The sequence below is a fragment of the Acinonyx jubatus genome, chromosome B1 (assembly GCF_027475565.1).
Source record: "Acinonyx jubatus isolate Ajub_Pintada_27869175 chromosome B1, VMU_Ajub_asm_v1.0, whole genome shotgun sequence".
NCBI classification, from domain to species: Eukaryota; Metazoa; Chordata; class Mammalia; order Carnivora; family Felidae; genus Acinonyx; species Acinonyx jubatus.
In genome coordinates, this window is record NC_069382.1 from 41,511,333 (window position 1) to 41,535,721 (window position 24,389).

At 40.3% G+C, this 24,389-nt stretch overlaps 2 protein-coding genes across 6 annotated transcripts in view; one reads left to right on the top strand and one right to left on the bottom strand.

Moving 5' to 3' along the window:
- IDO2 (indoleamine 2,3-dioxygenase 2) overlaps positions 1-4,074 on the bottom strand; it is a 74,005-nt gene extending 69,931 nt beyond the window's left edge. The window contains exon 1 of one of the 2 annotated variants that reach the window (XM_053216544.1): positions 3,623-4,074. In XM_053216544.1, coding sequence (XP_053072519.1) covers positions 3,623-3,721 — 99 coding nt within the window. In that variant the 5' untranslated portion in view covers positions 3,722-4,074. The remainder of the gene's footprint in view (positions 1-3,622) is intronic. The other variant, XM_027071113.2, reaches the window with a different exon arrangement.
- A 4,580-nt stretch (positions 4,075-8,654) lies between these two features.
- Positions 8,655-15,591, top strand: LOC128314391 (uncharacterized). Of its 4 annotated transcripts, none has more exons than XM_053216548.1 (3): positions 8,656-10,197; positions 14,326-14,524; positions 15,292-15,591. In XM_053216548.1, exon 1 carries the CDS (start codon positions 8,959-8,961, stop codon positions 9,724-9,726), a length of 768 nt encoding a protein of 255 aa, XP_053072523.1. In that variant the 5' UTR covers positions 8,656-8,958; the 3' UTR covers positions 9,727-10,197; positions 14,326-14,524; positions 15,292-15,591. The 4 variants fall into 4 exon arrangements, with proteins under 4 accessions (XP_053072520.1, XP_053072523.1, XP_053072524.1 ...); XM_053216549.1 differs by having other exon boundaries at positions 15,310-15,591; XM_053216545.1 differs by lacking the exon at positions 15,292-15,591 and having other exon boundaries at positions 8,655-10,197; positions 14,326-15,276.
- The last annotated feature ends 8,798 nt before the right edge of the window (positions 15,592-24,389 follow it).

Sequence of the window (24,389 nt, forward strand, 5' to 3'; positions counted from 1 at the left end):
CCTATTTCCTTATCTCTGTCTGCACATTTCTCCTTTGGCTTTACTCACTTTCTTAGTTCCTTAATTTTGGCACAGAAATCCACACCCCACCCAACCTCCCTATCCCCAAACACGTTTTTCTTTATTGATCTACATTAACTATTATGAAATCTGATCACTTTGTCTCTATCACTACTATATCACCATCACTGCCTCAAATCCTCCTTTTTTTTAAGTTTATTTATTTATTTATTTAGAGAGATAGAACAAGAAAGGAAGGGGCAGAGAAAGAGAGACAGAGAGATGGAGAATCCCAAGTAGGCCCCATAATGTCAGTGTGGAGCCCAATGCGAGGCTCAAACTCACAACCCATGAGATCATGGCCTGAGCTGAAACCAACAGTTGGATGCTTAACCGACTGAGCCACCCAGGTGCCCATGGAGTCTACTGCCTCTATCAAGGACTTTGGATTTCTACAGGAGAGGATATATCTATCTCTTTTTCCTAAGTAGTCACTTGATTGCTATAAAGAATACAGTTCCCAGTGTCCCTATGGCATCATTCCTTGTCTGCTGCTCCCTGGCACACTTAAAATTTCCCTCTTTCTTTGTTTTTGCATATAAATGACTGCCAAGCTCTACTCAGAGCTTCTTGTAGCCATGACACCTATAGCCAGCCTCTCAAGTGTAGGCCCCTGTCTCTAACCTGAACCTGCACTGTCCTCGAAGCATTTTATGATTTTCAAGCACTGAATTATTTAGGTTAGAGATTCGGAATTAACCGTTGGGTTGGGGTTCTGGCATCAGTATTTTTTAAAGTTCCCTGAGTGATTTTGGTGTGCAGTTCAGCAACAGCTGTTCGAACCCACCCTGCACTTAACAGTCTTTTGGGAAAAACATTGAAATGCCTGTTGCATTATATTATTTTCCAGATGTGCGAAATCTAAACTCAAGCCTGACATTGGAGATCTTAGTTCCACACCAATCTGATCTCCATCTATTGTGTACATAGACTCCTGTTTTTCTGCCAAACTGATTTCCTTGTATTGTTTATATCTGAGGAAAAATTACTTCCCACCTCTCCCCACCCAAACACACATACACATGCACGGGACCCATGATCTGGCAAAGGATTTTTGTGGCATATTTATGGACACGGGTCTGACAGGTATACATTTTCTACACTGAGACGTTAGACCCTGGAAATGTTTGAGAGTGGATACAAACAGTGGGGTAAAGCACTGAAAACTAACCTAGGCCCCTCCCCTAAAGCCACAATATTTGCTTGCTTATTCATTAGCTTGACTTTTTTCTGGAGAAAGACTTTGAAGTAAATATTTATAGAAGCAACTAAGCTTGCTGAAAGAGCATCTTTGGGCCAGAGGGCATGAAGGAACAGTTCTCTCATCACTTGCCTTTATACTAAAGGAAAGAAAAACTTATTTGAGCCCTTGGCAATGTCAGTGACAGACATTTCCTAATTTGTGATCAGTATCAACACTGCTAGCTGACCGATGCAACCTGTGACAGAACCCCTCCTAATGAAGCAACTACAGGGCAGATTCTGATGAAAACTTCCTTCTCTCGCCTCTTCCCAGAAGCAGAGCTGTTTAAAATTTCACACCAATGAGAGTAAATGAAAATAAAACTGAAATACAGAATCACTTTTCATAAATCTAGCATAGGACTATTATAAAGTTGACCCAGTTTGTCAGGGAATTTTTTATAATGAGCTCAGCAATGGAAATTTCTCCTAAAGGACAGCCATTAACCAAATCACAAGACAGACATGATCTGGCTCAGAACCAATCACAAGCCCTTGAAACTTTTATTGTTTCTCATCTAGTGTTCTTATTTATATATAAAAAAGGAAACAAAGAGGGGAGCTCAATCATTATGGCTCTATAAAGTTACATACTTTATATTATTATTTTTCCTCTGCTCAGTGTAAATATTTAACCTCAATAAGAATGTGTTAGCCTATTGGCTTTTCTTTCCTTGTGAACCAGGGACAATGGGAATATTCCCAAATCAAGTTTTACACACAGAGTGAGCACTGGAATGAGGGTTCGAAGAACTGCTTCTATTCCTTACGCTGGATTTATTAAAGTGTCTCATGCTCCACAACAATCCAGGGGGAGTGGCATCAGATCTTCACCTACTACATGTGAAAACTGGGGTCAGGCAATGCTTGTGATTTATACAGGGGTACAAGATTTAGTAAGTGCAAGTCAGAGTGACTGACATGTTCTGGTTTGCCCAGGACTTTCTTGCTTTAGCCCTGAAAGCCTCACGTCTTGACAACCCTTTCAGTCCCTGGCAAATACAGATCCACAATCACCCTAGTTGCAGTCAGAGATTGCAATCTGTACACTGGGCTACAACCCTATTCTCCATAACATCCTGAAGTCATTACTTCTAATGCTCAAGTTACTTGCAGATCTGTGACTTGTTCTCTCAACTAACAGCTCTACAGAGAACTTTTGGGAAGAGTGAATAGATGATATCTTCATCTATATTCTTCTAATAACAATCAAAAATAAATAAGCATTAGAATAGGTATTCAATAAAAGTTCATTGAATTCCAGAGTATTCTTTAATTGTGGTTAAAGACGAATTAGGCCTACAGGGAAGGTGTAGAATTGGATCTATTAAGTCATCACAAAAGCCGCAGTATTGGACCCCTAGATTCTCACCCGAGTAGTTTGGGCCCTTATCAATGATGTAGTAGAACAAAGATGTTAGCAGTGCTGAGTATTAGTTCAGCTTTTGACACTAAAATGACTTTGGCAAGCCACTTCCTGTGCACTTCAACCAGCTGAAATGTAAAAGCAGGAAGGTGGGACCAGGTGACTTCTAAGAACTCTTACAGTCTTAGCGTAATAGGCTTTGAGCCACAAAGAGTAAACAATGTTAAGGGTTCACTGATGGGGCCCCTGGGTGGTGCAGTTGGCTAAGTGTCTGACTCCAGCTCAGGTCATGATCTCACAGTTTGTGGGTTCAAGCTCCATATCTGTGCTGACAGCTCGGAGCCTGGAGCCTGCTTCAGATTCTGTGTCTCCCTCTTTCTCTCTCTGTCCCTCCCCCACTCACATTCTATCTCTCTTGCTCTCTCAAAAATAAACATTAAAAAAAATGAGTTAACTGATGAAACAAAATTGGATTATAAGCTGTGCCTTCAGTAGAATTCAAAAATGGATATTGTTAGTTCTCACGGGTTTCTTCCTCTTCTCAGCAATGTCTGTGAATATCTAACTCTTCCTACCAACACGGAAAGTACCCATGGTCTTTTGTGTTCTTTCTGCACTCCTACTAGCAAGTGAAGATAAACTGATTTGCTCCCTTACTTGATCTCTAAGTTCTGTCTTTTCCTTGGTAACCCAGATTTGCTAATAAGTTTACTGGACTGATTGACAATCTATTAAAAATAACCGGCATTAAAACATTCCATTTGAACTATCCTGTGCTGTATGTAGCTGTCACTTTTCTCTTTCCATAATTCCATGTTGATTTATTTGTAACATCTTTCTCAGGTATTTATATTGCATCTCCCCTAATGACCACATAAATTAAGCAGATAAAAGAGAGAACAAATCAGCATCATGAGAAACCTATTCTGTCCTGGTCCAAGGTTCTATACTTACCAAAGGATTTGGCAGAAGAAAGCCATACTCTTCAGAAATATGAAATCTTCCTAAAGATAATAATGGTATTGTCTTCAAATTCTGACTTTGAGGTTCCATAATTTTGTCTGAAGTATTTGCACTAAAGCCAGTCCTGAGTGACAACGATTCCAAATATACCAAAGACCCAGGTTGAGGGAGCTTCAGGATGGCATCTTCTTGCTGCAATTCTGCAGTGTCTCAGCAACAGAGGAGAACCTTGGTCTGAGGTTGAATTCCAGAATGCCATAAACTTTCTCTGACACAAGGTTGAGTAAACAATTAGAGACTGCTGACTAAAACAAACAGGCAAACAGAATCACAAAAGAAAAAAAAAATATCTCCTTTCTTTTTACACACATGTAGTAAGAGAAAATTGGTTTTAAAGATTGGTTTTAAGTCCAAAGACAATTTGTTCTCCTTTGGAAAAGGGGAAATGAGCTAGTACTTTGGTTATGGCTGATTCCAAATATCCTGACAGTAATCTTGTCCAAAATGAATTTTGACAACAGGATTTTTATCCCAAAGGAGTGAATGATTAAAACTGGAAGTGAGTCACCTTTAGACAGATATTTCAGTGGTTGGTGGTGACTGGAGATCAGAGGAAGACTCTAAATACATATCAGAACCTCAGAGGGGGTCTGAACAATATATTCTAAACAACTGCTTTGATTTACTTTAAGAAATAACATTTAATCATTTTTTGAAATCTTTAGCCACAATAAGGAGGACATAAATATTTTTAACAAATGAAGTAGTGGATATTAATAAACTTAGGAGTCTGAACAGAGTATTTGATTGAACCCTCTACCTTTATCAACCATCTTTTGAGAAACTTCTACTAAAATGGGTGACTTTACCTATGAAGGAACTACTACTTTTACTGATTTTACAGAGTAGTAAACTGAGGAACACCATATAGATAACCCTGTCTATTGTCACTCCACTAATTATTGGCAGAGTGAGGACTAGAGCTGAGGTATCTTAAATTTCTTTTTAATGTTTTTTATTTATTTTTGAGACAGAGAATGAACGGGGGAGGGGCAGAGAGAGAGGGAGACACAGAATCGGAAGCAGGCTCCAGGCTCTGAACCATCAGCCCAGAGCCCGACGCGGGGCTCGAACTCACGGACCGCGAGATTGTGACCTGAGCTGAAGTCGGACGCTTAACCGACTGAGCCACCCAGGCGCCCCTAGAGCTGAGGTATCTTGATTTCCAAGCCATTGCTGTGTTCCCTAGATCAGGCTGCCAGACTGTCAAAAGTGCTCTTACAGTTCGTTTGTTTTTTGAGAAAGAGAGAGAGAGAGGGAGAGAAGGAGAGAGAGAGAGAGACAGCATGTGCACACACGTATGCTCTCTAACAGGGGAGGGACAGAGAGAGAGAAGAAGAGAACCTTTTTTAAAAAAGGTGTTTCTTTATTTATTGTGAGAGAGAGAGAGAGAGAGGAGAAGTGCAGAAAGAGAGGGAGAGAGAATCCCAAGCACACCCCGCACTCAGGATGGAGCCTGACTGAGGGCTCAATCTCACGATCATGAGATCATGACCTGAACTGAAATCAAGAGTTGGATGCTTAACCAAGTGAACCACCAGGTGCTCCTATAGTTTGAATTTTCTTTACTATGGAGCCAGGTTATAAGTTCCAGTCCATAGATCTGCAGTATGGAAATTCTGAAGACTCTACCTTTTGCCAAATGAACCCTAAACTTAGGTCAAAAGTTGTAGACAAATTTATTTGGAAGCTAATTTATCTGAATTCATCTTCTTCTTCCCTTTCTCTATGATAAATAGAAAAGCTAAGAGCAGGAAGTTCTCTGATCATTCATTGAACAGTTCCTACAGAAGGTTCAACTTTAAAAGTTGTCTTTCAAAAGTAGCCTAATTAGTCTATGTATCTGTTTTTGTGCCAATACCATACTGTCTTGATGATTACAGCTTTGAAGTACAGGCTAAAGTCTGGGATTATGATGCCTCCAGATTTGGTTTTCTTTTTCAACAGTACTTTGCCTATTCAGGGTCTTTTGTGGTTCTATACAAATTTTAGGGCTGTTTGTTCTAGCTCTGAGAAGAATGCTGGAGGCAATTTTGATTGGGATTGCACTGAATGTGTAGATTGCTTTGGGTAGTATCAACATTTTGTCCATATTTATTCTTTCAATCCATGAACATGGAAGGTTTTTCCATTTCTTTGTGTCTTTTTCAATTACTTTCATAAGTTTTCTATAGTTTTAAGCATACAGGTCTTTTACATCTTTGGTTAGGTTTAATTCTAGGTATTTTATGGGTTTTGGTGCAATTGTAAATGGGGTCAAATAGAGAACCCAGAAATGGACCCACAAATGTACGGCCAGCTAATCTTTGACAAAACAGGAAAGAGTATCCAGTGGAATTAAGGCAGTATCTTTAGCAAATGGTGCTGTGAGAACTGTACAGCAACATGCAGAATAATGAAACTGGACCACTTTCTTACACAATATACAAAAGTAAACTCGAAATGGGTGAAAGACCTAAATGTGAAACAGGAAACCATCAAAACCCTAGGAGAAAGCAGACAACACCCTCTTTCATCTCAACCGCAGCAACTTCTTACTCAACATACCTCCAAAGGCAAGGGAAACAAAAGCAAAAATGAAGTATTGGGACCTCATCAAGATAAAAAGCTTCTGCACAGTGAAGAAAACAACAAGCAAAACTAAAAGGCAACTGACGGAATAGGAGAAGATATTTGCAAATGACGTCTCAGAAAAAGGGTTAGTATCCAAAATCTATAAAGAACTTACCAAACTCAACACCCGAAAAACAATCTGGTGAATAAATGGGCATAAGACATGAACAGACACTTCCTAAGAAGACATCCAAATGGCCAACAGACACATGAAAAGATGCTCAACATCACTCATCATCAGGGAAATACAAATCAAAACCAAACTGAGATGCTACCTCACACCAGTCAGAGTGGCTAAAATTAACAACTCAGGAAACAACACATGCTGGCAAGGAATCCTCTTGCACTGTTGGGGGGCATGAAAACTGGTACAGCTACTCTGGAAAACAGTGTGGAGGTTCCTCAAAAAATTAGAAACAGAATTACCCTATGACCCAGCAATAGCCCTACTAAGAATTTACCCAACGGATACAGGAGTGTTGATTCATAGGGGCACATGCATCCCAATGTTTATAGCAGCTCTATCAACAATAGCCAAATTATGGAAAGAGCCCAAATGTTCATCAACTGATGAATGGATAAAGAAGATATGGTTTATATATACAATGGAATATTACTTGGCAATGAGAAAGAGTGAAATCTTGCTATTTGCAACAATGTGGATGGAACTGGAGGGTATTCTGCTAAGTGAAATAAGTCAGTCAGAGAAAGATATCATATGTTTTCACTTATATGTGGAACTCGAGAAACTTAACAGAAGACCATGGGAAAAGGGAAGGGGAATAAAATAGTTTCAAACAGAGAGGGAGGCAAACCATAAGAGATTCTTAAATACAGAGAACAGAGGTTGAAGGGGGTGGGGGGAGGGGAAAATGGGTGATGGGTGATGAGGAGGGCACTTGTTGGGATGAGCACTGGGTCTTGTATGTAAGCGATGAATCATAGGAATCTACTCCCGAAACCAAGAGCACACTACGTACACTGTATGCTAGCTAACTTGATGATAAATTTTATTTAGAAAAAAAAATTTTTAAGTATCCTTATTGATTTATGCTCCATCTGACACCTGAGAGCCATTTTCAGTTATCTACTTTCCCTCAACCCAATATTCAACCAGTCTTGACATTCAGTTTCCTACACCTTCTAAATGCAATTTCTCAAACTTTATACCTTTGGTCATCTTGTTTTCTCCTACAGTTTCAGATGAACAGATGGCCCAGTTATTTTTGTTTATGCTAGTCATGTTATTTTTCATCCATTCCCTCTATACCGTCTCAAGAATTTACTATAACATTATAAAAGTATAGAATAATAAAATATCAGAACTGAAAGGAACATTATAGGATAAAAGATCTAGTTCAACACCCTCATTAAATATGTGAAAAGCTTGACATTTATGGGAGTGAAATGACTTATCAACTGTCATCAACAATCCATTCTTGCACGGGAGGATTGGACTGCAATTCTGACTAGCTGCCTCTCAGCCCAGAATGTCCCATTGTGAAATCAGCTAGGCCTACCTGAGTATGAATCTCTATCACCTACCCATTATGTGGCTTTTTAACAGGTGGCTTAAAATTCTGAGGCTCTGTTTCCACATGTGCAGAAAATAGCAACATTTATCCAAGAGACATTTTGGAATAAATAAATGAGAAACCAGAAATGAAACATTTATCAGACAACAGTAAATGCTATTTTTCTCATGCTTTTTTCACCTCATTCTGGAAATCCTTTTTAAAAACCTTTTCCTGGTTTTCTTTGCTATCATTCTGATTATATCCTTTCCTGTTCCAATCTCTGACTCCATTTTTTATATCAGCCCTGATATACAATTTGTACATATTCTCTACTTCAGTGTGCTTATGTATTTCCATCGGATCTTAACCATCAATTCTATATGCCCAGGTTCCCAAATCTGCATATTGTGGGGGGCCGGGCCCCGGTGCCAGGCTGAGACCAGGTTGAGCGATGTTCCCTGTTGACTCAGCCAACCCGGTGGTTCCCCCTCCCATTCATGTGGGAGGCCGGGCCCGGCGCCAGTCTGAGACCGGGTCGAGCAACATTCCCTGTTGATTTAGCCAACCCTGTGGTTCCCCCTCCCATTCCCCCACTTTCAAGGGCATACAAAAGCCTTGTCAAGGCTGAGAAAGTTAATTCCTGAAGCCTGTGGTCTGCAGGTGTTGGCAGTAATGCTACCTCCCTTTTTCTATCCCAAGTCAGATAGAAACAAACATGGGAATTGTGTTTTGCTAGCAATCTTATCAACAAGGTCTTGTTGTGCCCTGTCTAGAAAATTCACAAGAAACACAGAACTAAATGTTTTAGTTGGCAGTGATTATGTGAAACCTGATTATTCTTAGAATGACCTGATCCATAAGAGTCTTATATTATAAAAGATTGTGTACAGCAACAATAAAGTCATCACTTGGGCCATCAGCCCAGGGGACCCTCCTGTTCCCAAACTTTCTCTTCTCTCTTTTTTCTTGCATTCCCCTACCCTCAGGACCCTGACCTTGGTGTTTGTCATGCCAGTCGTGACAAGTGGCGCCCAAACAGGGACCTGAGACAACAAGGAGGAAAGCGAAAGCGGACCGCGCGGCGTCTAATTCAGGAAGGGGAACTGTGCCAGCAGCACAGACGACGGGAGTAAAACTATGGGACAGAAACAGTCTATGGAACAGGGATATTTTATAACTGCCTTGCAGACTCTTATGAAGGAGAAGGGAATTAAGGTTTCTCAGTCAGCCCTTAGGGAATTTTTTGACATAGTGCATGATTATTGCCCATGGTTTCCAGACGGGGGTAAAGTTGATTTAAAGGATTGGCAGCGAGTTGGTCAGGAACTTAAAAATCAAATGAAGATTCATGGAGCTGCAGTTCCAGAGACTTTGTGGTCTACTTGGACCTGTATTAAGGAGGTCCTTGATCCGCAGGATTCTATTGAAATAGTTTCTCTTAGCTCGGAAGCAGCCCAACCCTTAGTGACTTCAGATGCTCCTCTCCCTCCAGAAACTACTTTCAATGCCCTTTCAGGACAGTCACGGGTGCCTTCACCTTTACCTCCTCTCCCCCTCCTAGAACAGTTATCTATGCAAGATCCAGAAAATAATGATGACTCTCCTTTTGGGGATCAGGGGGATGATGGGCCGTATTTGGAAGACCAGAGGACGCCTGCCTTCTTGGCCCCTCTGGTCCAGAAGGTACCTTTAAAACGACCTTCTTTTCAGGCACAAGATAGAGGCTTACCTCGGCTGGCTTTCCCTATTACTCAGAATCAACAGTCCACTGAACCTTACCCCGTTATGGGAGCTACTCCTTTGCAGCAGACTCTGTATCAAGCAACACAGTATGGGGAAGACACCTCTGCTTTTCACGCTTACCCTGTTATTCAGCAGGGGGACAGAGAGTGTACTCTGCCCTAAGTTTTAAATTGCTGAAAGATTTGAAATCCTCTACAGCCCAGTATGGTCCAACAGCAACCTTTACCCTGCCTATGCTTGATAATTTGAGCAGGGAGGCATTGTGCCCAGGAGATTGGAAGGCCATTGCTCAGGCTTGTTTGAGTGTGGAAGATAACCTCTTGTGGAAAGCAGAATTTGCAGAGAATGCTGAAAAACAGGCTATGTATAATAAAAGAACTAACATACCAGTGGATTTCAACATGCTCACAGGTACAGGACAATATTATGATGTGGGCCTCCAGCTGAATTATCCTGAAATTGCGTATAATCAAATTAATACCTGTGCCATTACAGCTTGGAAAAAACTCCCCTCCACAGGGGGAAGAACTGAGGAATTGTCTAAAATTAGCCAAGGGCCAGATGAGAAGTACCAGGATTTCGTTGGGCGCCTTTTGACTGCAGTCAGTCGTATCGTTACTGATGGGGAGGCAGGTACCATTATTGTAAAACAACTAGCTTATGAAAATGCTAATTCTGCATGTCAGACAGCCATTCGTCCTTGGAAAAATCAGGGTACCTTGGAGGATTATATCAGGCTATGTGCTGAGATTGGACCATCTTATATTCAGGGCATTACCATCAGCCGCCTTAAGGGGAATGGACCCCTTACAGGTGCATGCCCAGCTTCAGGGTAAAAACGTAAGAACTAATCCAAGGAAGTTGGGTGGAATAGTGTGTTTCAAATGTGGCCAAAAGGGCCATATGAAGGCCCAATGTCGTAGTAAAGAAATAATTCCAACTACCCCCGGTTTGCCAAGTGGCCCTAACATTAATAATAAGCCGGCAATTATTTGTCCCAGACGTAGATGGGGGTATCACTGGGTCAATGAATGCCGCTCTAAAACTGATTGTAATGGCAAACCTCTTCAGGGAAACTGGAAGCAGGGCCAGCTGCAGGCCCGTCAAACAATTGCAGCAATGTTCCCACAGGCACCTTCTCACCCATTGTGTCCAACACTGGAGACCTCCCAGGTATTAGCCAACTACACCGCGGTACCCCCGCCAGTGAAGGACTAGATCTTACCCCAGCTCAGTCCGTTTACCTAGAAGGAGGTCAGCCCCCAAAGCCATCCCCACAGGGATATGGGGACTTCTACCCAGGAATACTTGGGGGTTATTATTGGGAAGATCCAGCTGGACTCTTAAGGGATTGATGATCTATCCTGGAGTTATTGATGAAGATTACACTGGAGAAATAAAAATTTTGGCCAGCTTAACTATGGGAACTTTGGTGCTTGAGCCCAAGACTCCCATAGCACAATTGATCTTGATACCCCGGATATCCTCCAATAATAAGGCTGTTAAACCTTATCGGGGAAATCAAGGGTTCAGCTCCACAGATCTTTATTGGGCTAAAGTGATCTCTGTAGAAAAGCCCATGCTTACATTGCATATCCAAGGAGTCCCTTTTGAGGGACTAGTGGATACAGGTGCAGATGTCTCAGTTATTGCTCAAAAAAATTGGCCTGTCACATGGCCTACTCAAGTGACTAATATTCCAATTAAAGGTGTTGGTTATGCCTCTGCTCTGTTGCAAAGCTCTGATTATTTACATTGGAGACTGCCTGATGGTATGACTGGAACTTTTCAGCCTTTTGTTTTGAATATAGATCTTAATCTCTGGGGCAGGGACGTATTAACTGCAATGAATTTGACTCTGGAGACTAAGGCAGTCCCGATTCAAAAACAGACTAATCTTGCTATGCACCTTATGAAGGAAATGGGCTATATTGAGGGGAAAGGCTTAGGGAAGGAGTTGCAGGGGAATCCTGAGCCATATGTCCCCAAGCCTAAAAGAGACCATTTTGGATTGGGTTTTTCCTAGGGCCATTGGAAACTCCCCATGCTATGCCTTTCCAGTGGATGACTTCCACTCCAGCGTGGGTTGACCAATGGCCCTTACCTACTGTTAAGAGGGAGGCTGCTGCTCACCTCATAGAGGAACAACTGCAATTAGGTCATTTAGTTCCCTCCACCAGTCCCTGGAACACCCCAATCTTTGTGATTAGAAAAAAGTCAAATAAATGGAGGTTGCTGCAAGATTTGAGAGCAATTAATGCTGTCATGAAGCCCATGGGGGCTTTGCAACCCGGCCTCCCTTCCCGATCGCCCATTCCTTTACAATATCAATTACTAGTTTTGGACTTAAAAGATTGTTTTTTTACCATTCCGTTGGCCCCTGGCGACGGAGAACATTTTGCATTCTCCCTGCCTTCCACTAACTTACAGGAACCTGCTAAGCAGTATCAGTGGAAAGTCTTACCTCAAGGCATGGCTAACAGTCCGACTTTATGTCAAGAGTTTGTGGCCAGAGCAATTACCCCTTTTAGACAGAGTTTTCCCCATGTATATTGTATCCATTATGTGGATGACTTACTTTTGGCTGCTGAAACTGAGGAATTATTACAGGAGGCTTTTATTTCTCTTCAAAGATGCCTTAAAGCATATAATTTGATTGTTGCCCCTGAGAAAGTTCAAAGGGAAGCTCCTTTTGAATACCTAGGGTATCTCATCTCCAAATCAACTGTCCGACCTCAGAAAGTATCAATTAGAACCAGACATTTGACTACTTTTTTTTTTTTCAACGTTTATGTATTTTTGAGACAGAGAGAGACAGAGCATGAACGGGGGAGGGGCAGAGAGAGAGGGAGACACAGAATCGGAAACAGGCTCCAGGCTCTGAGCCATCAGCCCAGAGGCTGACGCGGGGCTCGAACTCCCGGACCGCGAGATCGTGACCTGGCTGAAGTCGGACGCTTAACCGACTGCGCCACCCAGGCGCCCTGACATTTGACTACTTAAATGATTTTCAGAAATTATTAGGAGATATAAACTGGATTAAAAATACACCAGGGGTCACCACAGAACAATTACTGCCTTTGTTTAATATTCTAAAAGGAGATAGTTCTCCAGCATCCCCGCGAAGTCTCACTCAAGAAGCTAAAGAAGCTATAAGACATATAGAACAGGCCATTCAGCAGGCCCAAGTCACTAGAATTGACCTTTCTCAGCCTTTGTATCTAATAATATTAAAACCTCAGGTCATCCCCTTTGCAATTCTGTGGCAATCTCATGGCCCACTTGAATGGCTACATTTAGCCTTACACTCTCTGCATGTCATTAATCCTTTGCTATCTATGGTTTGTCTTTCCATCATTAGAGGAAGATCTCGAGCTGTTCAGCTCTTTGGACATGATCCAGAATTTATTGCATGTGGCTTTCTGACACAGAAGCTGGTGGACGCTGCTTTTGCCCAGTCCATCGAATGGCAACTTGCCTTGGCTAATTTTACAGGTCAAATTAAATTTCATTTACCTTCTGATTCTTTAATACAAGGTTTCAGTCTTACAGATATTTTGCCCTATAATCCTATTGTTTGTCATCCGATTGAAGATGCTGCTTCCATTTTTGTGGATGCTAGTAAAGAGGGTAAAATTGCAGTGTATTATGTCACTTCCCAACATAAAAATTTGATCACTTTAAATTATACGACTAAATCTGTCCAAAGGGCCAAGCTTTATGCTGTACAGGTAGCCATAAAAACTTACCTGGAATCTATAAATGTCTATTCTGACAGTCAAAACGTTGTCAAAGCCATGTTGCAGCTTCCCACTGCCTTTATACTGACAGCAGATGAGGAACTTTATCATCTATTTCATGCTATACAAAAATTTCTTAATTTACGGCACAGTCCAATTTATATTTCCCACATTCGAGCTCACACCGACCTGCCTGGTCCCCTAGTTGCTGGGAATCGGATAGCCGATGCAGCAACCCATTTATTGCAAGTTCTGCCCATTACCACTCCTTTGGAAACAGCCAAAAGGAGTCATGATAATTTTCATCAGAATGCGGCAGCCCTTTGACGAGAATTCAAAACATCTCGTGCAGCGGCCAGACAAATTGTTAAACAATGCGGCATCTGTCCGCAATTCTTCCCACAGCCGGTCTATGCCATTAACCCCAAGGTCTTCGGCCCAATGATTTGTGGCAAATGGACGTCACCCAATATTTACCTTTTGGGAAATTGCAATATATACATGTGTCTGTAGATACTTGCTCAGGCTATATACATGCTTCAGTCCACTCAGGAGAAGCATTTGTTGATGTTCAAAATCACCTATTTTCTGCCTTTGCAGCAATGGACAAACCTCATAAAATAAAAACTGACAATGGTAGTGCTTATACTTCTAAATCTTTTACAGAATTTTGCCGCTGACTCCGAATTGAGCATACAACTGGCATTGCTTATAATTCCACAGGACAGCCTATTGTTGAGCGAGCTCATCTGACTCTAAAACAGTATCTGCAAAAACTTAAAGAGGGGAAGATATTAAAGGAAAAGATAAAGTATTCCCCACATGTACATCTCACTCTTGTGTTGTATGTTTTAAATTTTTTAAATGTCAATGAAGCAGGGATGACTGCTGCAGAGCGTCGCTGGGGAAGAAATCAAGAACCTCTCTTGATGGCAAGTTGGAAAGATATGCCAGAAGGCATTTAGCGAGGCCCAGACCCAGTCCTTTGAAAAGGGCGAGGGTATGCTTGTCTTTTCCACAGGATGAGGAAGCGCCACGCTGGGTCCTGCTTCAGCTCCTCAGAGATATTACGGTTGCGCCGAAAAATGGCCAAATTGACAGTGACGGAGCCCCCCCAGAAGCGACAACGGCGGAGTCATAAGGCGGGTACACCCACCTGGGGACAGATAAAGAACCTGCTGACCCAGGCCACTGATGTAGTGATGGCCTCAGGTAGAGAGGTAACGGCCACACATGTCTTCTTGGCATGCCTGTGCATTTTCACTACAACTGGGGAGTCTGCCCTCTATTGGGCATACATGGTAGGTCCTCCTACAGTACAACCTGTAACATGGAGAGACCTCACACCCAAAGTATACACCAATCTCACCTTTATGGGAGGGGAAGGTGCAGGGTTTTTGCCCACTATGTCTGCCTCTATAAATTGGACGGCACTCTCTGCAGGAGTACCCATCTGCCTGCAAAGGGAGTCTACGCCGTACAAACTTGCTAATGGGTGTTTGGGTACAAAACCAGTAGGGCGGTCTATTACTTATACTATGTGGCAAAATGGCAAGCGTCCTTCTGAATGGGTACCCTGCTCTGTTGCTACTTATTGGCAAAAGAGAGAATTATTAGGAGAATGGATGTTTTTTGGACCACATGATCCCCCTCAGAATCTTCCTGTATGTCCCTCAGCTAGTCAAGGCTTTACTGGGGACTCACCTTGGGGTATATGTGCCCAATCTTCTTCATTGAGGATGACTCCTAAAGACATAAACTATACCATTACAGATTATTCCCGACAGGCCTGGCTAGCTCAGTTGGTAGAGCATGGGACTCCTAATCCCAGGGTCGTGGGTCCACCTCCTAGCGAGGTACAGGTACACCATAAGATTATTCCCACAAACCATTTTGCAATCCCCTGAAGGAAGAATTCATTCTGATCTTTGGAAGTTATATGCTACCTTTGGTAAAATATATAATAATGACAGCTTTAGTTTTCCAGAATATTATGTTTCTCCAGTTCTGCAATTGCGTGCCTGTGTTCCTCCACCCTACTATCTGATTGTTGGAAATGGGACCATTACTCCAGTGAAAGAAGATGGTCATCAGTTATACTGGCTGATGTGTCCTGCTTGTGTTTTGACCAATTGTATACCAGTAGATGGACCCTCTAGAAGTGAAATGAAGGTTTATCTGGTCTTACAACCTCCCTATTGGATGTTGCCAGTAAATGTTACAGGACCTTGGTATCCTAATTATGGGATGCAATTGGCCTTAGAAATCAGTAAATGGCTACGCAGGACCAGACGATTTCTTGGACTCTTAATTTATGGACTCATAGCAACAGTGACTGTAATTGCTCTGCAACTGTATCTGTAATATCCTTACATGAAAGTGCCCAAACAGCATCCCATGTAAATGAATTGGCTCATAATGTATCCAAGGTGTTTGCCACTCAAGAACGAATAGACCATAAATTGGAAGCCCAATTAGAGGCACTACAAGAAGCATTGATGTATCTTGGTGATCAGTTTGCTGTTTTGCATACCAGACTTTAATTTGTCATGATGCATATAAGCATATCTGTGTTACCCCTTTAGAGTATACCAGTATGACATGGGGACAAGTGCGTCGTCATTTACAAGGGGTTTGGCATGATGCTAACACTAGCTTAGACCTCTTACAGCTACAAGAAGAGATAAATGCTGTTGCAAGAAGCTCACTCAGTTTCCCTGACCCTGGAGATCTCACTGGAACCATACTGCACCAACTTAATGGGTTTAATCCATTTAATATTCTTCAGCATTCCTTTTGGATCTTTATTGGAATTGTTTCCGTAATATCTGTTATATTTGTCTTGCTGTGTTGTTTCTGGAGATGGGTCTTACTGGCTTTACCACATACCAAGCCAGGATGCACATGTTGCAATTACAAACAATAGGAGGAAATGTGGGGGGCTAGGCCCTGGTGCCAGGCTGAGACCGGGTCGAGCAATGTTCCCTGTTGACTCAGCCAACCTGGTGGTTCCCTCTCCCATTCCCCCACTTTCAAGGGCATACAAAAGCCTTGTCAAGGCTGAGAAAGTTAATTCCTGAAGCCTGTGGTCTGCAGGTGTTGGCAGTAATGCTACCTCCCTTTTTCTACCCCGAGTCAGATAGAAACAAACATGGGAATTGTGTTTTGCTAGCAATCTTATCAACAAGGTCTTGTTGTGCCCTGTCTAGAAAATTCACAAGAAACACAGAACTAAATGTTTTAGTTGGCAGTGATTATATGAAACCTGATTATTCTTAGAATGACCTGATCCATAAGAGTCTTATATTATAAAAGATTGTGTACAGCAACAATAAAGTCATCACTTGGGCCATCAGCCCAGGGGACCCTCCTGTTCCCAAACTTTCTCTTCTCTCTTTTTTCTTGCATTCCCCTACCCTCAGGACCCTGACTTCGGTGTTTGTCGCGCTGGTCGCGACACATATTGTCTTGAATTTTCTGGATCCTAGGGTTTAGACCTATGATACTTGTGGGTCAGTGAACCTTTCAGGCTCTACCATAAAACCTTGTAAGAGCTCCTCACTTTAAATTAAAGTTCAAACTTTCTTGACCTGGCATCCAACGATACCCATTGCCTGACCCCTTAGCTCCTCACCTTTCTAGCTGTGCAATGTTCTACAATCACCTTGGATTTCTTTCACATCCCATTTCATGTTCTTCCTGGTTTGATAGTTACTAACACATTTATCTGATCTTTTCTGTTCGATTATAAGCTTCTTGAAGAATTCATACCCAACTCTGCATTTTCCCTTATCAGAATGTGTCCAGTATCTGGTGCTCAAGAAGTGTTTGTTAAACAAGTGATCTCTCAGAGTGTCATGGTAGACCCCACATGTTTATAACCAGGGTCTCGATGCCTGGTAGATGTTCATACTGGTCTCTGTTGCAACACTGCAGGCCTCACCCCTGTTTTCCTTTGCCCTAAGGAACATAGTGGCCACACACCCCAGTAAGATCTGCCTTGCATCTTTCTTATTTACTAAGAGGAAGTCCGTGAAACATCATTGTGCCCCGGAATTTCCTCTCCTAAGACAAAGATTTGTAGTTTCAACATCCTGGGTTCTGTAATTAGCTTTCCTGTGAATTATGGTCGTGTGCAACAAGGATTCTGCTCTTAGACTGGGTATTAGAGCTTTTTGGAAATGGAACAAGGGGTATTCAGAAAAGAAAGAAAAACATTCACAATTTAAAATTTTAAGATATAATTTATATGTTTAATGGTGGCAATTTCAGATATAATGAGTCTCAATTTCAAAATAATAAAGTCCAAAATCTGAATTGTCAAAAACAATCAACCCAAATAGTGCTGGTACACTGAGACTATTCCTGTAAAGCTCATTAATCCCTTCTTTGTAAATTCAATGGGACTTTTCCTTCCTTTCTAATGTTTATTTATTTATTTTGAGAGAGAGAGAGCTAGCAGGAGAGTGGCAGAAAGGAAGGGAGACAAAATTTTAAGCAGGCTCTGCACCATCAGTATGGAGCCTGAGGTGGGGTTCGAGATCGTGACCTAAGCTGAAACAAGAGTAGGTTGCTTAACTGACTGAGCCACCCAGGCACCCCTCATTCCTTTCTGATGAACAATGGAGCAATCTGACATTTTGCCACCCTTTTCTTCCTCTTCCTCTTCCTCTTTCTCTTCCCCTTTCCCTTCTTCCTCTCCTCCCCTTCCTCCTCCTCCTTGCCTCCTCTTCCTTTTTCTCCTCCTCCTCCTTCTTCTTCTTTTCTCTTTCTTTTTTTTTTTTTTAAACTCTCGTCTCTTCTTGATATTTGCTATGGTGTCCATTCCTTCTTGTTTGATTGTACCTAAAAATAATAAGAAAGAAAAGAAGTTAATACTCACTGATTTTTCTTGTGTGCCAAGTCTTATGGTAAGCATCTTCCATGGGTTATCTCATTTAATCCTCACAATAGCGCTGTGAGTTGGTACTATTATTCCCATAATTCAATTCAACAAACTGAAGCTTATAAAACTTAAGTAAAAGCCTAAGGTCATACTTTTTGTAAATGGTAGAGTCAGGACTGGAGCACAGACAGCCTGAATTTAAAGTTACTGATGCTAGGGGAGGTGGAGGGAAAAAAATTAAAAATAAATAAATGATAGGGGAGGTGTGGTTGGCTCAGTTGGTTAAGCATTTAACTCTTGATTTTGGCTCAGGTCACAATCTCATGGTTTGTGGGATCAAGTGCTGCATCAGGCTCTGCTCTAACAGTGCAGAGCCTGCTTGGAATTCTCTCTCTTTCCTCTATCTCTACCTCTTCCCATGCTGGTGTGCTCTCTTTCCAAAAATAAATTTAAAAGATAAGCCTTTAAAATAATAAAATAAGGTAAGATAAAATAAAATAAAATAAAATAAAATAAACTCACCACTCTGGGTAATTTCATCCATTCAAAGACTTTGAGTATCATCTCTACATTGATGATTTTCAACATTTTGTTTCCAGTTGGATCTCTTCTGTCATCTACTAGATGTCTTCACTTTAATGTTCTATAGAAGCTTCATATGAAATATCTTAACACATCAAATATATCCTAGATACCTTTCATTAAGGTGGGGGAACAGGCTTTTAAATCCTCCAGCAACTAGCTCAAGGTCTTGAGCAGAGAGCCCACTACCTAATGACAGATCCAAGCAGTACTTGTCAATTTATTCTCTTGTAATAAGAACAAAGCTCATCTTGTTCATCTATTCCATATCTAGGTGAATGGTATCCCTCAGAACCAGCCATATAATGTTAGGGGCAAGTGAAGGATGAACAGGTAAGGACGCTTGTTCAAAATTATTCAGAATTTCAAGATGCTGAAAGTAGATGTTAAGCCAATCATTAAGCCTTTTTATATGCAAGACCTTATGTGACTGCACAGGTTGAATGCACATGAAGCTGGCCCTGGTACTTCTGTGGCCGCAGTTGACCAGCTGGAGACCTGGAAGTCATCTATTATATCCAAAAGTACATCAGTCTTGCCAGTCCTACTGCCTTAATATTTCTCATGTTTCCCTTTATCACCAATCCTGCTGCCATCGTTTTTGATTCCTTACTATTTAGTATTAGAATATTATAGCATAATCTCTAATGGTCTCTCTGCCTCAAATCTAATCCCATAAGACTTTCCTATCATTTGAGACTTGAATTACTTTTATAACCTCTAAATTCATTGCGTTGTTTTTATCATGACCCCACCATAATATTCTACAGATACAATATTTATTTCCAACTACTACCCAAATCATTTAAATATTTATTTGTTATGGGAATCACTTCACTTAAATATTATTCAAATATGCAAATATGATAAAGTCATTTTTCTGCTAAAAATATTTCTCTTGGTTTTCAAGATTAATCGAAACTACTTCATTGCATGGTCTTTGAAAATGATGATGGTTTAGCTTCACCAACCTATCACCCTTATTTTTTTATGCTTCAGCCATATTGAACTATATGTACTTCCTCAAATAGACCATGCTTATGTCACTGTTCTTTGTACACTCTTCTTTGTACTCTTTTTCTGAAATTTCCAAACTTTCGTTCATTTGCATAAATATTAATCACCCTTTAAAACTCATCTCACCCCAATGTTTATAGCAGAACTGTTGACAATAGCCAAAGTATGGAAAGAATCCAAATGTCCATTGACTGATGGATGGATAAAGAAGATGTGGTATATATATACAATGGAATATTATTCAGCAATCAAAGAGAATGAATTTTGCCATTAGCAACAACGTGGATGGACCTAGTATATTATGCTGAGCAAAATAAGTTAAAGAAAGACAAATATATGATTTCACTCATATGTGGAATTTAAGAAACAAAACAGATTAACATGGAATAAGGGAAGCAAAAATAAGATAAAAACAGAGAGGGAGAGAAACCATAAGAGAATCTTAAATACAGAGAACAAACTGAGGGTTGCTGACAGAGTGTTGGGTAGGGGGATGGGCTAGGTGGGCAATGGGCATTGGGGAGGGCACTTGTTGGGATGAGCACTGGGCATTGAATGTAGGTTATGAATCACTGTATTCTATTCCTGAAATCATTACTACACTATATGTTAACTAACTTAGATTTAAATGAAACATGAATTTAAAAAATTAAAAAATAAAACTCATCTCACATATTACCTTATCTTAAAAAGTTTATTCTTACCACAACTCCTTTTAGAATTATCTCCCTTCCCTATTTAGCCCATTCTCCCTCTGCTGTCCACTAGTCTGGGTTATGGACTATAGCTGTCTGCTCTTATACTCTCCATTTATTTTTATATAGCTTCCATCCCATTGTGTTGAATTAATTCATTTGTCTATTTCCTCACTAGTGAGCTTCAAATAAAGTTGGTTTCCTTAACCTTTCCATCTCTACTATCTAGTTTAGGGACTAGCATACCACGTTTGCCTATTAAATTGTTATCTAATAGATGAGTAATTAGGGTAGAAATTGTGATGCTTTTAGGGTTAGGTCTAACACCATTAATAAAATAATGCTTGAGTCAATATAGCATTTATGTATTTCTTCTCTTAGTAGCCAATATTTTAAATGTGTTGCTAAGTGCTATGATGTAAGAATGAAAAAGTCATGGATCCTATCTATAGAGAACTGATAAACTAGCAGCTGAAATAAGACAGAGAGAGAGAGAGAGGGAGGGAGGGAGGGAGAGAGGGAGAGAATAACTATATAAGAGCAAAAGTGTCATGTTCTAAAAGAGAGTTTTTAAAATCTATGGGAATAGAGTTGAAAGAAACTCCCCTACAAGTTAATCCTTCAGTCTGGGTTTGGGCAATGGCCTATAATAGTTGTTCTCAAACAGAAATGGATATGTGGGAGGTGGTTGTATCAGCATGATCATTGGCTCTCTTCCCAGAGTTCACAAGGTTTTGATCATCTTTGGAAAATTAGAGGGCCTGGTATGTACATTCTTCAAAAGACATTCTCTTCAAAAGACAGGTTATTCTGCGATTGTCCTTTCCTCACCCATCTTGCCTCCAACATTTTTGAAAATCAGCACAAAATAAGAAAAAGAGTTCCTATTCTGATTCGTTGGCAGGGTTATAGATAGAAAACAATGGCATTGATTTTGTAAACTTGTATATATAAATATATAAAAATATTTATTACATCAAAATCATTGTCTTTGTGATTTAGAAGAAATATAGTTGCTATTTCTACTATTGAACACATGTTGACTTTATGTTGTATACAATTTCATTAGATTAACCTAGACTATCATTTACTTTTTTTCATGGATGAATTTGCAGGTCACATATATGGTTTAATCAAAGAGTTGGAAGACACCTTAAGAAGGATCTACTTATCTCTGATCTTTTAGATGTGTATGAATAGTCCAGAGAGATTAACTGAAATATCTAAGGCTACATAGCAATTTTCTTTTTCATAGAGTTTATTTTTTTAAAGCAGTTTGTCACAGCAAAATGGGAGTACAGAGAGTTTACATTTATCTCCTGCCCCCATAAGCATAGCTTTCTACACCACAGTGGTACACATGTTAAAATCAATGAATCTACACTGACACATCATTATCATCCAAAGTCCATAATTTTTATTAGGTTCACTCAGGATGTGTACATTCTATGGGTTTTAGCAAATGTGTAATGATATGTATCCACTATTGTAGTACCACACCGAATAATTTCACTGCATTAAAAACCTTCTGTGTTTTGCTTACTCATCTATCCCGCTTCCCTAACCCCTGAAAATCAGTGATTCTTTTACTGTCCACGCCTTTGCCTTTTCCAGAATGTCATTTAACTAGAATCATACAGTATGTAGCCTTTCCAGATTGACTTATTTAGTTAGTAATATGCATGGTAGGTTCCTCCTTTTGTGCTTGATTCTTTCTTTATTTATTTAAAAATACTTTCTTTTTTTTTAATGTTTATTTTTGAGAGGGTGAGTAGGGAAGGGGCAGAGAGAGGGAGACAGAGGATCTGAGGTGGGCTCTGCACTGACAGCAAAGAGCCCGATGTGGGGCTTGAACTCACATACCGTGAGATCGTGACCTGAGCTGAAGTTGTACACTTAACTGACTGAGCCACCCGGGCACCTGTGCTTGGTTTCTTTAAAGTGCTGAACAATATTCCATTGCTACAGTGTACCTCAGCTTCTTTATCCATTCATCTACTGAAGGATGTCACGGTTGCTTCCAAATTTTGACAATTAGGAATAAAGGTGTTTAAACATCCATGTGCAGGTTTTTGTGTAGACATAAGTTTGATTTTCCTTTCCTCAAATTATAGATCCCAGTGCTAAACAAATGTAATGACTCTTGATGGCATGGACCATATATATCTTTTGTGTCCTCTTTCAAGCTATTTACTTTCTGTCTGTGATGAAGGTGTAAGATTTACCAGTTTTATCAGCCATCTGACTTAAATTTTCTCTTTGGGGTATTTTTGGTCCATCATAAAACCAAACCTCAAAACTAACACAAGGCTAATTTTCTATCAAAATGCATTTACGCTACCTTGTATCATAGGTGACTTTTTAGAGACTTAGATCTTATAAGCTGTATAAATCTGGATATATATTCCTATTTCCTCCAATACTTCTGGTAAATTGTCAAGTCCATACCTACTGATGTTGCCAGCAGGTGAGTACATTCTATCAACAAGAGAAAATAGTTTCCATCATTTGAATAGTAAGTAATAATCACATTTCAAACACTAGATATACAAACAACTCCTTTAGAAAATTTGCTCACACCTTCTCTGAATAGAGCACATTCACCACCACATTTTTGCTTTTCAGTCTGATTTTAACCTGTGAGTAGTTAAAAAGGTTGTAATGGTTCACAATGTACATTTCTGATAACCAACTGTGGTTTCCTGCCTCAAGTTCTGCTTTCTTCAGAAAAAAAAAGTTAGCATTTTATAATCCACCAACCCTACTTTATTTCATACATTTTTGACTATCTCAGTGTCAAAGCTTTCCTCCCAATAGGTAATGTCTAAAGCACACAGCTCATGGACCAAACATTATCCAAGTCCATGTGTACTTTGAGTTTCAATTCTGGGATAAATGTAATTAGGAATACCATATAATGTATAGTGCTTTTTATAATGGCATCTTAATGTTCACATTTTGCGTAAGAGGTGAGTTCCTAGGATAGTATATAATGAAAATGAATATACAACTTTCTTGTAACAATCTGGTGCATGACATTTTAACCTTTGTTTTTAGAAAAGGCTTTCATTCTGTTTTTGTTTGTTTTACACAACTGTTTCTTTTTTAAAATTATAGACATTTCTAATACTAGGTACACATCCTTTCTATCTTCAAAATAGTTATAAAGGTCTGAAGTAGAAGGCTGATCCAATTGACAATGCATTTTTACCCTATGTTGGACTATCTACACCATTCCAACTTTCTTGCCTATTATGTTGACTGCAACTTCCAAGTCAGTGTGAATGGACTCAGCTCTGCAGACATAAGCAAATGATCCTTTACCAAGCAGATTTCTAACTTTCAAATTTCCCTTCTTCTCTCCCATGTAGGACACCATATTTTCAGGCACTGGCCCTGCTCCCTTTTGGCTCAGTTCCCATTACACTAAGTTTCCATGGCTACAGTTCTTATGGCAAAAGCACAGCCACCAGAAGGTCTCCAGGATACTGCATCAGAAATATGCCTCTGAGCTCCCATTTTGGAAAGCCTGGGCTGGTTGACCCAATAACAGTAATGGGAACAGAAATACCACCCTACCTCCACTTTTTTCTTGTTACTGCGACACAATAAAACATCATGCATGAGTTGGAAATTTTAGGGAGAGCCCTGTGCAGTCAAGTATCCAATACTTCTATTGTAAAGGTCAAAAGAAGAATTCCTGTGTACGCACATTTTTTCCTTTAATGGAATTTGTACTCCCAGTAACGGTTTGACATATTCTGGAGGTGGTTTGCCTGGGTTTAATTTTTTACTGTGCCATATGCTAGCTGTGTGGCTTTTGAAAGCTACTGAACTCCATTGGATCTCAGTTTCTTTAAAAGTAGCTAGTACTTATCTCATCAGCCATTGAAATGATTAAGTGAA

Bases quoted from the DNA above. Each gene is read 5' to 3' on its own strand.
- LOC128314391 (XM_053216545.1), top strand. From the start codon at position 14,327: ATGAGGAAGCGCCACGCTGGGTCCTGCTTCAGCTCCTCAGAGATATTA.